At 29.6% G+C, this 18,491-nt stretch overlaps 1 protein-coding gene across 2 annotated transcripts in view; it reads right to left on the bottom strand.

The window, feature by feature from the left end:
• The window catches only part of LOC124369837 (DENN domain-containing protein 1A-like), a 65,960-nt gene that overhangs the window by 17,670 nt on the left and 29,799 nt on the right, over positions 1–18,491 (bottom strand). Inside the window, exons 7-10 of one of the 2 annotated variants that reach the window (XM_046827968.1) lie at positions 15,152–15,253; positions 13,213–13,440; positions 12,781–12,957; positions 10,462–10,494 (exon numbers count right to left, since the gene is read on the bottom strand). In XM_046827968.1, the coding sequence (XP_046683924.1) occupies positions 10,462–10,494; positions 12,781–12,957; positions 13,213–13,440; positions 15,152–15,253 (540 nt within the window). The remainder of the gene's footprint in view (positions 1–10,461; positions 10,495–12,780; positions 12,958–13,212; positions 13,441–15,151; positions 15,254–18,491) is intronic. The other variant, XM_046827976.1, reaches the window with a different exon arrangement.

Genomic DNA, 18,491 nt, shown 5'->3' on the forward strand with positions numbered 1-18,491 from the left:
AACCTTAACTGACAACTATCTCTTCTGGTTGCCAAGATCTAAATAGCTCTTCAAATAAAACGTGGACCGTTTGAATAGTTAGCTCTTTGTTGTCAAGATAGATGTCTTAAGATTTCAGATTTGTGTTGCCTTAGTATGAAATTTCTCTAAATAACTTGCAAATTTATGTATTACTTATGTTGCTAAAGAGGTCCTTTCCCACTCCCCTTATTGGAGTTACATTAGATTTGCCAAAATTGAATTATTGTTCAAACCGGTGTGATAATGTTGGCAACAACAAATTGATCTAAAGTTACCATGGCAAAAGTAAAATAAAGAGCTCTGTGGTGCCATGTTGTGTATTTTAATAGTTGGTATGTAATAAGGAGTTTTTAACTCTTCCACTCATTATGTTTGAGAAGGTCCAAGAACATGTTTAATTAATACTTAATTACAGAATAATAAAACATTGTTCTTCTAGTTTTTGTTTTCATTGATTGTCGTAATAACTTGTAAATTCCAAAATAAGTTAAAGAAAGTCTGTTCTTTTTAATACTATAATTTATTTTGTCCCCAATAAGGAAAACTCATCCAAAAATGGTGGCCTCTTGATAAGTACCCAAACAACATAAGTTTCACAGATAAAATAGTAGAGAAACAACATAAAACTTGTTTTTATCGATAGTTTGGAATCTATTGAATACAGCTGTCTGGTTTTCTGGCCTAAATAATCTTGTACTATATAAAATATTATCAAAATACAAAACGCCAAAATTAGCGACGCTGTGGCACCCAAAGAGTTAATCAAAATACAAAAATTTAGAAAACTGTTGTATTTTTTTCATTATCGACACGTAACTTTTTCCAGATATGTAGATTATATGTTTTGATCTGCAAATGGTGAAATTTAATCAAAATCGTAAAATTATGTTTTTAGACATTTTAAAATTGACAAAAATGTTAGGAAAAGATTATTAGTCATATCCAGTTAAATTTATCAGTCAAAATAAGTCCATTTGTTAGGTCACTTACAAACATATGCAAAATGACTTATTTAACCTTTTATCATATGCACCAAATCATTGTTTACGACAATTGATATTTGGTCCCAGAAAGTACACATTTGTTATAGGCTAGCACTACGAACTAATGTCCTTACTGATGTATTTTGATTCTTAATGGAGTTTATAGGAACTTTTTTTAATTATTCTGATAGTGATGCTATTCAAGCTACAGAAAAAGACATAATTTATAACACAAATTTATACATATAATATGGAGTTGTGTTTTCGTTTTGTTCCTAAAATGTAAAACTCCGAAAACATCACATTAATCTCCAGAACAATTTGAGGATAACTATCTGGATACCTGTAACTAAAATCTAAGCCCCATCAACAGCAGATGTCTCCATAGTAAGTTAAAGACTGATATATTGATATGGTTGATTCTTAAAACAATAAATGGCCTTCTTATATGCTTGGTGTCACTATGTTTTTATATAATAAAGACATCTAAAATAAATCCAGTAAAGCCACTAAACTTATTAAAAAAATCTAGTACAATTTGACTGGCTTCATAAAAAAATTAAATGTTGTGCAAAACACACAAAAATATATTTACAAAACAACAAAAAATCCACACATAATACATCTATATGCTATAAACTTATAATTAATGCCTTTATAACTCTTACTTGTAACCTACATTACTAATGTCTTCGTCTAGTTCTAGGTTATGAACTATTATCAATGCTGAAAATTAAGTTAGATATAAAACTCAGCTTTTAGTATAGCAGATATTATTAGCTGAGATAGTTTAACAAAAATCCATGGTCTGTGTGATCCTTAATGAGGACTACAACCAATTCAATTCATAGTCAGTACATAAGTTCAGATGCCACCCAATCATGTGAACTAACTGACGTGCAATAAATTATTTTGTGCCATGGTGTTTCATGAGCATTTTATTTGCTGATTTTTATTTTATTTTACTCATTAACGATGAGTCAATATAAGCCTCATGCCTGTTTGGGGTTTTCAAGTGAGGAAAATTATAAATCCTTCATATAATATGTCACAGTAAAAAATAGGTCTTCACATTGGATACAGATGAAAACTAAAAGACACCAGCAGTGAAACAACCTAGAATTCAACTATTAGTCATATAATTAAGGAAGATGTTTTATTTTAAAGATATAATTAGTACATAGCCAAATGATTTTTAGTTTTTATGTAATGTGTATACATTTTAAACAATTAAAGAATAAATTGAAAAAAATTTTAGAAGTGTGTTTACTATGACATACTTGAATGTATTATCAAAAATAACAATGTAAAACTTGTTTTAATGTTGTTCCTATGGTGTTAATATTCAGCTGGCTGCCAACAGGAGGCTATTAAATCATTATAAGTAATTAGATTTACCTCAAACATGTATGTATGTATATATTTGTGTATGTATGTATATATATACACATTCATGTAGGTAAAAATTGTTTTATATACATTGCTTACTATCAGACTTCTAGTCTTGACTAACACTATCTTCCTAATATATCTTTACTTTGTGACTAATTATTGGTAATATCATTATGTAAAAATATTGGTATATGTGAATACTGTCACTGTAAATATTTTGATAATCATTTCTCCTATTTGTTTAGATCAAAAAGAGCATTAAAATTTAGTGTAACTTTTTGAAACTTTACAACCAAGTTTTATCCCGTCAGTACTGTGCACATTATCATTAAAATCATATATTTATTTTTAACTTTTGTAATTTATATTTGATTATTGTTCTATAAGTTAATTTTTAATAATTACAGTTTAAATTTGTTTAGAAAAGAAAAATAAATTTAAATCAATATAATTGAAAACTATAACAAAATTATTTTTTGTATTTGAGATATGTAAATTAATTAAAATAAAATTTTGAGTTTGAATATAAAAATAAGCACAAAGCACATTTTTATTACTATACTAATGAATTCTACAAAGACAGTGATTTTTTATTATAACCAAGTTGAATATAAACGTCTCCGTATTAAAACACTTAAGGGTAACTTTAGATATAGTTATACTAATTCAAATCATTAAAACATGTTTTATACCTTTATGGAACTATTATACTAAAAAATATGTCAGTAAATTATTATCGAAGTCATCTAATGAAATTACATTAATGAAAGCATATTGTATTTAGCATCTCCCAGAACATTTGAAGTTTATTTGGTTTGAATGTTTAGCATTTCTTTTAAACAGTAGGAATTACATAACACAAATTTTGGTGTGCTAATACTGCTTCCATATAGCATTAAATAAGCATTTTTAACCTTAAGAAGTATACAAACTTTTTTCGTATATCAAAACCATTATTTTGATGTTATAAACATAATTTGTTAGTAAATGTATTCTTTCTGATGAATTTTGGAAAACACAGTGTAATTCGTGAGAGGAGGGAGACAGTCAACCTCTGCCAGTCACCTGAAGGGATAATTGAGTTTGTTTATGACACCATGTATGCAGGCAGACAATTGCAACCTTCAATGTCATTGATTTAAAAACATTTTTAGAGTGGTAGTATATGAATTAGAATTTACTCCAATAATTAGTGTCACAGCAAATCTTGGCACATTCTATTGTCAAATCTCTTCAATGGTTCTAATTCTCAGTTTTAAATTTTTCTTTTAAGATTCAATAAATTTGACCGTAACACATCAATAGTTTATACATACTTCTCCAAGTTCTTACTTTGTTTATTAAACCATAAAATCAAACATTAACTTCAACTATTGTTTTTTTTCTGTGTGTTCCTAATGAATTAAACCATCAAAAAAGGTAATTATAATATAAAAGCTATTTTTCGTGTGTTTTGTTTGTAAAACATATTGAACATGTAGATACACGTTGATATAGATAGAAATGAAAGCATTCAACCAAGCATTGTATATCAATCAAAAGCAAAGATTCTCAGCTGTAAGATATTATCATGTATTATCAGTATATTTTTGTGAATAATAATTTCATGTTTTTGTAACTAAATTTATAAACTTTCCAATTTTATTTTAATATTTGATGGCATTAGGTAAAATAAAATAGTAATTAGTAAATCTATAATACTTATTAAATGCTGGGGCAATACATAAAACTCTTTTTTTATTGGCCAGTAAAAAATCTGGAGTTTTTTGTCAATTTGCTGTTATTTTAAAAGTTCCAGAACAGCATTTTTATTTTATATTTGTATAAAATGTTTAAAATTTTTTTACCTAAGACATATTTACAATTATTATTGCTTGATTTCTTCTAAACAATTTTTGGTAATAATTAGGAACCCAAAAGTTTATAAAAAACTATATATTGTTAATTTTTATATAAAAATTTTTTAGATTCTTTCATAGCGTACCCACATTCTTTATTTTATGCTGATAAAACCATACATAACAATTATATTTTTGAGTAAAAACAATATATCTAAAGCAATTTAAAGAAGCCTTTACAGATACGCTAAATTAGGTCTGCAAAACTAGAAAAATAAGATGGAAAGATCTATGATTAACTGCAATGTTGAATAGGTTTATTAATTTTGAAAGACAGATTTAGATTTTATCTAAGATAGAATCAATTGTCTTTAAAGTATTCTGGCAATTACTTTAAAAGAAAAGTAAATGTGATCTTCCTTTATGATTTAGCAGTGAATGGTCATAAGAGCTTTCTCTTGACCTTGAAAGCTTGTGCAGGTAAGGGTTCAAATTCTGCTTCAAACAAAAAAGTGTGTTTTTATTTTATTGGTAAATTTATAACTGAAATCGTCACAACAAATTTAAAATCCTATCCTAAACTCATTGTCCCACATGTTCTGTAGAAGAAAGATATGTTCCTTTGTACACAGATGTAACAGATAAAATTATTTTTTTGTGGATTCCAATTGAAACGGAAAAAAAAAAACACATTTAGATGAAATTGTGAAGCAAAATTTTAAAATTTTCAACACCACTGTGTATAGAATGTTGCTTTATGTTTAATGCCAAATTAACACTGTTTGGCATGAAGGTTCATATACATAATAAAAAGTCTAAACCATAATATGATGTCCATTCAAAAAATATATGGTTTGGTATAATTTCTAGTCATACTATATATAGTTTATTTTTCATTCAATCGTGAATCAAATAGTCAATAAAGAATCCTATTGTGAAGTGTTGCATCACTTATAGGACGCCATTCCTCGAAAAACATCCCAAAATACATGGAAGTGGGAATTGTTAACTCCGTCATGATATCAGTTCACAAATTATCCAGCAGTTTATGGCTAGGCATCAAATTACACAAATCAAACAACCCCTTTACTCATATTATTAATATTATTTATTATTGTGACTTTTTATTACCCAAAATAAAACAGCTTATAGGATATTAATTTCAAGATTTAGTGAAGATGCAACAAATGCAACGCAGCAACTTTCAAAAGTTCCAAAAAGCGAATTCATAGCCTGCTTTGAGCAGCTGACATGGTAGCAGGCAAAGTATGTGGCATCGGGATAGTACTAATTTTAAGAATTGTAAGTTTTAAAACCTTAAGTCAAACTCTTCTTTTTTAATAATGCCAAACCAGATACTTAATAATAATATATGCTGTATTAGTCTTAGTGAAAAAGCTGGTAACTAGGCAACACATTACAAAAACTAACTGAATTTCTTCAACTATCTGGTCAATTTAGTGCTATCTCCAGTGTTTTGCACAGTTTAGTTAGGACACCTTGTAAAACGTATAGGAAAATTTATTTTTATACAACTATTTTTCAAATTGTCATCTAATAACTATTTTTTTGCGTTTCTATAAATGTTCAATCATTGTGTGGTCAAATAACACACATTGTTCATAAATTCCAAGAAGTACTATTTACTCAAACGTTACTAATTAGCATACAGAAAAATGCCCAGCCACCAATTCAATTTCAAGCATTAGTATCGTCCCAGGCAATTTCTGGTACTGGCACAGCACACTTTCAACTCAACTCACTAAACAAGGGTTGAAAAAGTGATGAAATGTATCCCAGTAAGAATCTGCATGCCATCAACCCCTGCAAGTAGTGGTATGGGGTTAATAATGACAATCTTACCAGATTTATTAATTAGTTAGTTTGTTACTGTTAATTAAAGACAATATTATCAAGTGTTCTCTTAGTGCTGTAAACCACCTCATTTGGAGGCCAGAGACTGCAACCCCAGCTACTTGGTGGCCAAATATTCAGCAATAAGACTCTGAGATCAAATACTCATTAACCATACATATCCTTTGCAAGAATTAGTGAAAAGCTATTTGCTGGCCAAGTATTTTTGGGGGCTAGACTCTTGAGTTTATTACAGTCTGTATAATACTACAGACTATAATTTAATTTACTATTTATTTCTTTTCATAAACTTAGTTGTAGTTGAATATTTATTTCGTAGGTTGTATTTTACTTATATTTATTAACAGCCACTCATTATTATATTAGGTATGTTCACATCGCAGCCACTCAAATATTGTAATCACTCTCAATAATTTAAAGTACCGTAAAGATAATTATTTATATGAATCAAAATATAAATTTTTCTTGAACACTATGACCGATGTCATGTTGACTTGGTGAAGCTCTAATGTTGAAATATTTTGTTATCAATAAATTCCAATTCAAATCCACTGTTATTAATGAAAATTTCAATAAGGATACTGAAATAAAGCTAAATATTTAAAAAAATATGAATTTAAAAGTGAGGAATTTTTACTTGGACTTTATTATTGTCTATATGTCTTGTGTACCAATTAATACATTAATAATTAATAAGGGTATTGCTACAAGTGAAGACTGGAATGTCCAGGTTGGCTAGGGGATATCAATCACACCTCAACATTTGAGAAGGCATAATTGGCTTTGTTACTGAATGATTAGTCAATCAGACTTCGGCTATTGTGATAATAAAGATTTGGCTTTAAAACTACAAGTGAAGACTGGAATGTCCAGGTTTAGTGCAGTCATTGAAGCGAAAAATACGGTCTTACCTCCAAATTTTTTTACTGTGGACCGATTTGCAAGAAATTTTGGAATTAGGCTCATCTTACCCTTAACTTCAAAAGTGAAAATGATCTGAACTCCGCCTATTATTTTTAAGGGGTGTAAACAACCCCTTAATGGAAAAATTTACATTGAACCATTTTATCGCTAGAAAACATGTCTAATAGTAAGTGGTGAAATTGTAAAGCGTTTTCTAACACAATTACCTCATATTAAAATCATTTTCAACCCCTTTAAAATCGTACAACCCTTGCAAACAACCCATAAATTGAAAAAATCACAAAAAAATACTTTGGTACGACATAAAAAGATGTAAGTATAGAGTAAGTAATATTTTATATTCTCTATAATAATTATCAAATTTTTAACCCCCTTTTAACCCTTGAAAACTACCCTTTGATAAAAAATTTTTTAATAAATAAAAAGGATTTAAATATTATTCCACACTCTCGAAAATGACTATCGTATTCTTAAGCTTTTCTACCCTTAAAACTACACCTAAATTAAAACAGTAAATATATATGATTAAATATTTAAAAATAATTTAATTTAGAGTAAAAAATTGCCATTTATTGAATAAAATATTTACAAATTATATAAAATTCACTCAAATGTGTTATATATACATATAAGAACGTTGGTATGTATTCATGCCTACGTTACCAACATATATGAGCCATATTATGTGTGTGTATATATATATATATATATATATATATATATATATATACATTACAATAGTTTTGGGTCTCTATTATACTGCGTACTTTCACATTGCTCCAAATATTAACACTCCGAAATTTTAAGTTACTAAAAAGAAAAAAATATGATAAGTTTTTGGACCATAACTCCTTCAATTTTCTTGCTATCAAAATTTATAAAAAACTATTGTAAAGTTAATTAAGAGAGATACAACATCCTTTATTGCAATATATAATAAAAACCTTTTTCTCAAACGGTGAAGGGTTAAAGGGCTTAAGAGAGGCTGTGATTGCGCTGACACGCGCTCTTTAAACAATCATATCTCCGTCAATTTTTGTTTCACAGAAAAAAACGAAAAACCAAATTGTTTGTCAGAAAAATACCTACATTTTTCATCCTTACATTTTTATACGTATCTGTCGTCATTTTTGAAATATGATGAAAAAAGTTTTTTTTTTTTAATTTGAATTTTTTTTTAATCGTGACTTTTTTGAAAAATATGTGTCCTGAAGCAGCCAAACTGATACAATTCATCAAACTCTTCATAATAAAGTTAATTCTAGGCGGAATACGATTAATTTTAATTTAGGTGGAAATGGCACTTATGAAACCCATTGATTTAAAAGAAAAAAACATTAGATGCTCCTCTTATTTGTAATACAGCTCACTTATTTTACGTGCAAAAGACTTTTAATAGGGCTCATTTTAAAGCTTATTTCAAGCACTACAAAACCCTTTTTTATTAGAATGCCTAAAACGCATCTGCTCGCCGCTAGATGGGATTGACCACATCGATTAAATTTCAGACAAAATAAAAAACTGCTTTGATCTTTAATATCTAGCTTAATATTGCACTTAGAATACTTTATAAAAAACCACATTGGTCATTTTTTTACCTGCTACAATTTTGTTGTTTATAAAATTTTCGATAAAACGTATATGTTTGGAGATATTTACAAAAAACCGGTGAAAAACGTGAAAAAATTGCGAATTTTCAATTGCCAATAACTTGAAAAGTATTGGATTTTTCGAAAAACTTTATATATGATATTTTGCTTAAATTTAGGCCCTCTATCGATATCCGAGGTTATTTTGAAAAACAAAAAATCACCCCTCCAGGGTGGTTGCGGAGTACAAATCATTTTCACTTTTGAAGTTAAGGATAAGATAAACCTAATTCCAAAATTGTATGCAATTCGGTTCACAGTAAAAAAACTCGGAGCAATGATGCTTCAATGACTGCACTAGTTGGCTAGGGGATATCAATCACACCTCAACATTTGAGAAGGCAAATTTGGCTTTGTTACTGAATGATTAGTCTATCAGACTTCGGCTATTGTGATATTAAAGATTTGGCTTTAAAACTACAAGTGAAGACTGGAATGTCCAGGTTGAATAGGACTCAGGGATGTTCATCTAACCTTGGAAAATTTCAGGACTGAGAATAAATCGGTATTTTCGATCAATAATTACAATGACACCAATACCTAATCTGAGGTTACTTTAAACTAGATTTTTGTTCAGCTTTCTTCTCAGTTGACTTTTAATTAATAACCACTTTTTATTAATTAGTTAATCTTGGATGGAAACAAGACTATATTGATCATACTTATTCAGTCAATATATATTTTTTGTATTCATTATTCCTTAAATCTTAAATTAAACTGAAGTAAACAAAGAAATTAAAAAATGTTCTAATAATAATTGTTGGTAAACAAAAATATCTTTTGTAATAAGTATTATATCATTGAAGAAGTAGTCACCTATGTCTGGTTTATATTGGCCCAGAAAAACCTTAACTGAGCACAGTAACGTTAGTGCTACATTTGGGCAGCCCTATGGGAAGATATGTCATGTGAAGTGGGGTGATAACACAGTCTAAGGTTGTAATTGACAATGAAGGATGATGGCTGGAAACAATGGGGTTTCCTCAATATCAGATGCTTGGCTTCTCAACTTGATGTATATATTTCTTCTCTGCATGCTTTAACTGCAGAGTTAGTGTGATAGCCTTTCCTTCTTACAATTTGGTAATTACAACAGTGATAGTGATACCACCCCCACTCGTGAAGGCTGACAAATGAGATTTCAGCAAGAGGTGGACTTAATTCTCCATACCTATCCTGAATATCGTGTTATTTAAAAGGCTGCATAAAACATCTTTTGGGTTTACGTAGAACAGGACACAGGTAGGCAGTTTACCATATCAATTTTAATTATAAACTCTTAATGTAGCCAATAAAGCAAAAACCTGCTGAATTATATGTAGTCCAGAGATTGCTCTTCTCACATTGAGAGAGCAATTACTTCGGTGTGTATTGAGATCTACAGATTTCGAACCTTACTAAACCAAACTGTAATATGACTTTTCAGCAATATTATTTTTATTCATATTGACAAATTGTAGAAGAAATAAACACAAATTCATTTATAAAAAGAGCAAAATATTTTCTTGTTCAATAGATGAAAACACGAAATACAAAGTCCTTGACTTTTGTTACCCATTCGTTAATTTACTGAGACTTTCTGATGACCATATATACCAGACTAGCAAATACAAACAGCTCAGTGGCAGATAACAATTGGCAACGGTTGTGTGAGTGTTTAAAAAAGAATTATGAATTCAAGATGTCAGCTAAAATACATGTTTCTAGGATGTAAAATTGGAATGGCTGGTAATCACATGGCCGACATGCATTCAACATGAAATAGCATGCCATACTTACTGTCTTCACAGCTGACTTGACTGCTGGGTTAGCCTGAAAGCGGAACCAAATTGTAAACCAACCAAAACTATACTACTACTTGACAGTAACAAGTGGCATGCAGAGTGCAAAATAAAAATATTCAAACTAAAAACTGAACCTTTACTTCCTACCACATGTAATCAACACTACCAAATGAAGTCCATGGGTTAAAAATTAATTATATTTAAAATATGAATATATTATTTGAGTACTAATACATTGTTAATTTTCAATACACAATAATAAACTTAACCAATTGACATTTGATTGTGAACAAGATTTTTACATATGTAAACTACAGTAGAATCCCAATAATCTTTTACTGTCCGGACTAGATGTATGGAAGGGACATAAAAAAGATGAAATCATCAGGAGAACACAATTTTTTAGCATTCTAGTATGGTAAAAGATAAATTACCATACTATATATATATATATAAAATATATGATGATACATGTAATATGGTATAAACTACGTGTGTGTGTGTGTGTGTGTGTGTGTGTGTGTGTGTACAGTGGAGTCCTGCTAATCCGAACATGTTTAATCTGAACATCCAGTTAATCCGAACATGTCCAGGAAGAAATTCTTATGTTTATTTACAACGATAATCCACAGTTATAGCAAAAAATTACCTACAAAAATGGGTTTATCATACTATAAAAAAAACTTTCATTAAATAGGCCTACAGTTTTTATCAGGATGAATTGCGTACAGTACATACAGTTCATTACATAAATAATGAAGTTTAAGTACCATATGTTGTGTTAAATTAAGAAGAGAAATCAAACAAAAACTGAACGTAGTACTGGTATTATTGTTGGATACAATTGTTAAAAGACATGAACTCAGTAATTGTCTTTTGTTATACTGAAGAAAGTTTATTGGATGACACATAGTTTCATCCATCAACATGATATTGGTATGTGTAGCAGTAACCTGTTGCTCTAGGTATTGTAGTGCAAGATCAAGCGCTGCTGCACCTAGATGGCAAATACTCTCCTTTATCACACAGGTTCTCGTCATTAACTCTCACAACATCAATTCTGGAGTGACTGCACAAAGAGCGTTTAGCTTGTCTTTAAGAGTAACGGAGGTATGCTTTAGCTTACTCACCATAACAATCAGCTCTCACACTTTTATTACGCAAATAAGTTATATGATATTTCAGTTTTGTTGTCACAAAATTTTTCCTTTAATCCTCTATTATAATCACTCAATCATTGAGATCCTGAGCAGTTTTCTGAAATGATTTCCAACCACTGTAGTACTTTCAGTTTGTTGTGCAGCATGTTTTCCCTTCACTCCTGAAATGATTTGTGGTTTGCATTACACATATTAATAACTGGATTTAAAAACAATTTTTCACAAATTACTAAACACAGAACGAGCAAGTAGCAGGCAACATACACTAACACATGGAGACACCAATGCAACTGACAAGTAAACAAGCGATAATGTGAGTCTTCTTCAATTGGACTAGCTAAGGTGGACTAGAGGGATTCTACTGTAATATTAATATGAACTTTATTTCTACAATGGGATTTTAATTTATTTTTGTAACTTGATTGTATCTACTATTAAACTTTCTTATAACAAAACTTTAGTAAAATATGTATCATCACATAAGGAAAGTTGACTGAAATAGATTCTTTTACTTAACGGACATAATTAGATCTAAGTAAAAAATGACTAAGAATATAAAACATTACATTTTTTAACGACCAATATGAGAATTTTACGTAATATTTAGGACTATTTTTTACTTAAAATATCTTCACAAATAATATTAGTAGGAAAAAAAAACATTTTGTAAAATTTAAAAACATAAAATGAAATGATTTTCGAAAGCAAATATTACTTAACAACATGCTTCAAATTAGTTTAGTATTAGACAGACTAACTAAACCATTAAATTTTAAAATTTAATCAATAATTAATTTATAACCTGAAAAATCACAGTTATAAACTGATTTTGTGTATTTGATTGTAAAGTAAAACAAAAATTTATAAAATGGAATAATTTATAACATGTTGTTATTGGGAGAGTTATAAGGTGTACGAGGGTCTAATATTAATGAGGTCTTGAGACATTTTGAATAGGGATATCACGTTTATTTAACAAAACGAATTTAAACACATGCATTAAAATGTTTAAATACTGTACAACGTATAAAAAGTTAATAACAATCAATAGGTATAAAAACTATCCAGTCAATAATAAGGTATGTGCAGATGTACAACAACAATCTAATCTATCTCCTCCAAATTGCTAGCCTACGGGTGATGAAGCGACGTACCCGAGACTTAACGCTCTTAAAGAAGGCAGATGTGTCCTTGCGCATCGTGTACAACCACTCACGGTACTGCTGTTTGAGCCTTGAACTGGATTTGTCAGAATAATTGCAGGCCTCCATCTCAAACTCGTCCGAGAACCCCAGTCCAGCGTTCAGCATGTCCAGTCTCTCCTCGATAAACTGCAACAGGTAGAATAAACAAGGACTACTCTAGTACCATTAACATGTATATGATGTTGTATGAGCCTCGACCTAGATTTGGCAGAGTAATTGCAAAAACTACATGATACTAGAAATACATTTTGGCTATAATGTCCAAACATGACCATACAGCTCACAGAAATAACATACACACGCTTTTGTATTGATATAATAGAATATTCTGCCTAAAAATGTACTTCTTTGTCAAATACAAATTAAAATTAACCAACAAACCTGTTGAAATATCTGCAACTCAAGCATTTTACGAAGGAAGGGCTGCATGGATGGTGGCCGAGACTCGACGAAAGCATCTTCGCTGAATGTAATCTTCTCGCCTTGGTGAAAGCGCAGTGCATCTCTGTAGCCTCCAATTAGCTGGACCAGCGCACGCAGGAACGCACGAGACACACCATCACCTAACAATGCAGCACGGTTCCGTAACTGAGCTCGCAGGTTCCTCACCTAGTCACAAAGCATTTAAATTTTATGGTCATTTAACATCACGACTGCTGAAATAAAGACCAATAACAATTTAAACTAATATAAATAAAGTGCTTTATACACAATGAAGAAACATGCCATAATAAAACATGGCAAGTTCCCCATCATTATGGTATTACAATTTTATCTGAAAATAATTTATACTAATCTTTAAAATCTACAATGAGCCGGTTCAAGTCCAAAGTCTGGGAAGTATAGTCATACACTTCGACAAAGTTTTTGTGTACCAGAAGAGAGCCTGAATCTTGATATTAGGTTAGAATAATTATTTCTGATGTATATCATGGGTGTATAACAAACTTAAAACTAAATAATGTCTAAAATAAATAAACAAATAGACCACTTAATGTGTTGTAAGCAATTTAAAATTATATATAGGACATATAACCACAAATGAGCAATTAACTTTTCCAAGGATCAGTCTAGTTTCAGAAGTAAACAGACTATAAAGAAAAGACACATTCATCCATTCTAAATGTCCTTAATTGTAAACATAGTATTTTTATAATTATCATTTGTAACCAGACAACAAAAATAACTGCAACAGTAAGATAAGATTGCATTACTCAACACAGTTAAACCATACATCATAAGAAATGCAATGTCAAATAGGCATTATCATCGCTATTTATATTGGTGACAAATTGATTTCAACACAACTAAATATTGTTAAAGGAAAAGTATTTATCACAAAAAAAGTTGTTCAAAACATTAAAAAACTGTTAAGTACTAACAAAGAAGCTTAAAATATATTTGTGACCTAAGAAGTTGATGAGCTGCTAACCACCTTGCAATTTTGCATAATAAACTGTTGATAAAATTTCATTTTTGTAGCACTCAATATGTTACAAAAACAGTAATTACAAGAAATATTGCCTACTTTATGGACTTAAAAAAAGAATAACAAAGTCAAATTCCCATTAATTCAGACTGCAGTCGTCAATATGAATGACTTTTGCACACGATTCCAGAGACTTCAGAACACAGAATGTTCACTGCATTAATAAATAATGTTTATATTAAAACATACATAATATATACTTTTATACAAAATTGTAAAATATTTTGTATACAATTTGTTATATATATATATATATATATATATATATATATATATATATATATATATATAAATAGAACATACTGGAGCCTTGCAAAACTTCTCAAAAGCAAACCCCAGACAAGGATAATCAGAAAGACCTACTGTTTATTTAATGTATTTTATTCACTTTTGACCGCAACGAACTGCAATTCTTTGAAGAGATCTAATAAAAATCCTCTCCCTCTTGAGCCATTTCACGAGATTTGTCTCGAAAGTTACATGCATTACATTATAATAAAAACACCGTAAAATTATACTTTTTTCCATGGTTTCCTCAGCATAACTTCCGTCACCTAAGATTACTGTCAAACTACCTTGAAGATCATTCAAGCTATAGTATTTTAAAAATGTACATGTTCTTCTTACCACTGAACTCAGAGTCTACTGACCTACACAATTTTCAGTCTCCCCACTATTTCTCACACTATATGAAAAATGAGGTTATTTCCCAGACAGATCTGTGACGGAACAGTGCATGGATTACATATCAAACTCAGGAGACCATACATAACCAGATTAGCTCTAAGAACAGCTGGACTGTGCTGTTGTCAAAAACTAGTGAACACTCACCACGTCCTGAGGAAGACTTTCTAAGTCCTGGAAGGGAGTGTCAACAGTGTTGTTGTCCGCATCCAGAATCACAACTTCTCCCATGTCATTTTTCCGCACTTTCTAAAACCAAATACTAATATGTTTCAATATATTTACACAAAATCATAGAATAAAAGTTAGTCCTATGATATTTTAAAGTTAAGTGAAACACTTGTAACAGATCAATATCGGTCAAATTAAAATAGTTCATGGCAAGATCGGTAAACGGAAGTTGTCGTGTACCACAACAGCTGATTATTACGTGTAAGTCTAAAATAATTAATAAAGCGAATCAACTTTATACTGGAATCAACTCGAGTTATTTAATTACGATAATCACTAAAGAAATTTAAAATCTATCGGCGATATTAACCAACATCAAAATAAAATGTATTAGTTTGGGTCGGAGGCTGGAAGAGCTCACAAATTCCGGTCTGGAGACCTTGCAGTTGAAGCGGATTTCTCAGCATTCTTCTTGCTTGGTCTGTTAATGGGACTTGTGTTGGTGGTCCTTGTGCTAGAAAGCCCATGTTCTTATCTTTATTTTGGTTAAATTTAGTCAAATGTTCAAGTAAATTAGATTGGTAAATGGAAATATATTGAAATACAAAATATCAATTTATATGAGTGAAACATAAGAGAACTTATTATCCTGGACATCAGCTATTTGGTGAGTACAGTGATTTTACTGAGTGAACCTCATTGGAATTACTTTGAAATCAAATTATTCGCCACATATAAAATTTTACAAAAACTACAATCAATATATGCAGTGAACATAAATTATTAATAGAACTAAATGACATTGATTTTCAACACATGATAGTGACCACGTGCACCAGTTATCCTTACTTTGAACCAGAACCACGTCATATAACATAATTCAATACCTTCATCTTAACCTACACATCAGACATCCATTTAATTATCACCACATTGGAATCAACATCATATTTCGAACTTCATTGTATGGCACCGCATGAATGGACAATTAATTAATCTGATACTTAAACAACCTCATATAGCACCAATAACGTGGGATAATAAATTGCCCTGAATAGCTGAACTTCCTGATATGGCGCCGTAGCTGAAGGGCAACAAACATGACTGATTTAAAAAATAAGATAGTTGTATTATTGATTTTATGTGTACACATTGTTTACAGGTATTTGTTTATTAATAGATATTTAGTAATATAAGTTGTAAAAATGGGTCATAAACCTACATTTTAAATTACTGGCTTTAGTATATAAAACTAAATATCGTAAAATGTATTGGGGAAAATTGAAACTAAAACTAAATTAAACAACAATTAAACTAAATTACTTATTTTAAATTTAAACTGAATCTAATTTAAATTAAAATAAATCAAAATTGGGGAGTATCAAGGAACAAGAAAATGAAATAATGGATTTTATGAAGGTTGATATGGAAGACTCTTTACAAAAAATTTATAAAAATCTTATGGAATTAATGAGGATCTAAGTAGTGATATACGTAAAAATCATGAGTAAAGGAAAGACTTAACTGACACGATGAACCAAAGTTATGAAAATTTAAGCAAGGACTTAAACAGGGTTTAGCTGCGATCGCATTTATCGCAATTTGATCAAGAAGGTGAGAAAATAGGACGATGTTGAGAAAAGCTCTCGCAAAATTGTGATGAAAGTGAGAAAGAACAACTAATAGTGAAAAGTACATAGCATTTTGAAAATAAGCATACAGTATTAAACATTTTGTTTTTCAATGATACTATAAGATCATGTATTTTCTCATCACATTTAATTTCATGTATATAAATAGCCTATTAAGACACAGTGCAGCACCGCTGGGCGATAAACTGTCTGGTTAGAAAGCGCCAGTATACTCTCAGATCAAAAATATAATAAATCACTATACTATTTCATTTTATTTTGTGCTTTATATTGATATAAGACTTTTCATTTTTTATATAGCTTTATAATCAATTTAACATTTTATTTTCTATCTAAACAGTTAATAATAAAACTTGTACACAAAAATCTTTTAATCATTAAGTTTTAAATATTTTAACAACAGTATATTATTTTAAACTCATGGGGACTGTCTTTTTATGTTGATGTGTGTATTGTTAGTTAGAATTGTTTCATGTTGTTTTATTGTGTGGATATGTTTTGTGAAATATGAACAAGAAGTTTAGTACCTTGATATAGGACAATAATGTGAATATTCACTATTCTGGTAACAAATTTAATTATTATTGTATTTCATTTTAATACCAACTTGCTATGGAAATAACAAGCCTTTTAAAATTTAAAGTTTATTTATTTTGAATATTATTATATTATGTTAAGTAATCGTCAGAGTCATAAATGTTTATTTACATATTCATTGAGAACAAAGATGGGTCAGCTCAACCTCTGACAAAATAAATCACATAGGAAAAATTTGCAATTATTTCATATTGCACCAAGAGTCTTTATTTAATCAGCTGTATTTTATTGATATCTTCTGCTAATTAATTCAAAACCAGTGCTAACTATCAATTTCCCAAAATTTCCTGTTTTTATATAACTATTTATCAATAACTGGATTGTTGAAACTAAATAAACATATATCAACAGTGTTTTTAATAATATTGTATATGACAAAATTACAGTTCTTAACGAATATTTAAATAAAGATTGATGACTACAAGATGACTAAATGATGAAGAGTGTTAAATATTTTCAAGGGTTAATAATGTATTTGCAATTTTCTTTTATCAAATGTTCAAAGATGATATATATATATATATATATATAATATATATATATATATATATATATATATATATATATATATTATTATTATTATTATTAATTTATTATTCATATTATATATATATATATATATTATTAATTTATTATTCATATATATACAGGGTGTCAATTAAGTCTGGAACCTCTTTTTTAATTTTTAAACCACAATAGAAAGAAATACCAAAGTTCACATGTGCTTACTGGTGATAGTAACGCACACATCTGCCCAATTACCGACCGGATAATCCCTTTGGGGGACGGTCCACAAGGAGTCAGAAAAAATTCTTAAATAGCAGCATAGGTCAAGTTTGGTATCAAATTAAAGGTCTAACTTAGCAGAGTACAATGCCGCAAACCGGACTTCAAAAGGTGGATTCATTCAGTAGTTATAGCTATTTGAATTTTAAAACAATTGAACAATGTAAATTATTAAGTATTACAAGTAAACACCAATTTTTAAGTACCTGTGATCAAAGTAAGTGTTCAAAATGTTCCCCTCCCATCATCTGACAATGTAGTAATCGAAGCCAGGAATCAAT

The sequence above is a fragment of the Homalodisca vitripennis genome, chromosome 1 (assembly GCF_021130785.1).
Source record: "Homalodisca vitripennis isolate AUS2020 chromosome 1, UT_GWSS_2.1, whole genome shotgun sequence".
Lineage (NCBI taxonomy): Eukaryota > Metazoa > Arthropoda > Insecta > Hemiptera > Cicadellidae > Homalodisca > Homalodisca vitripennis.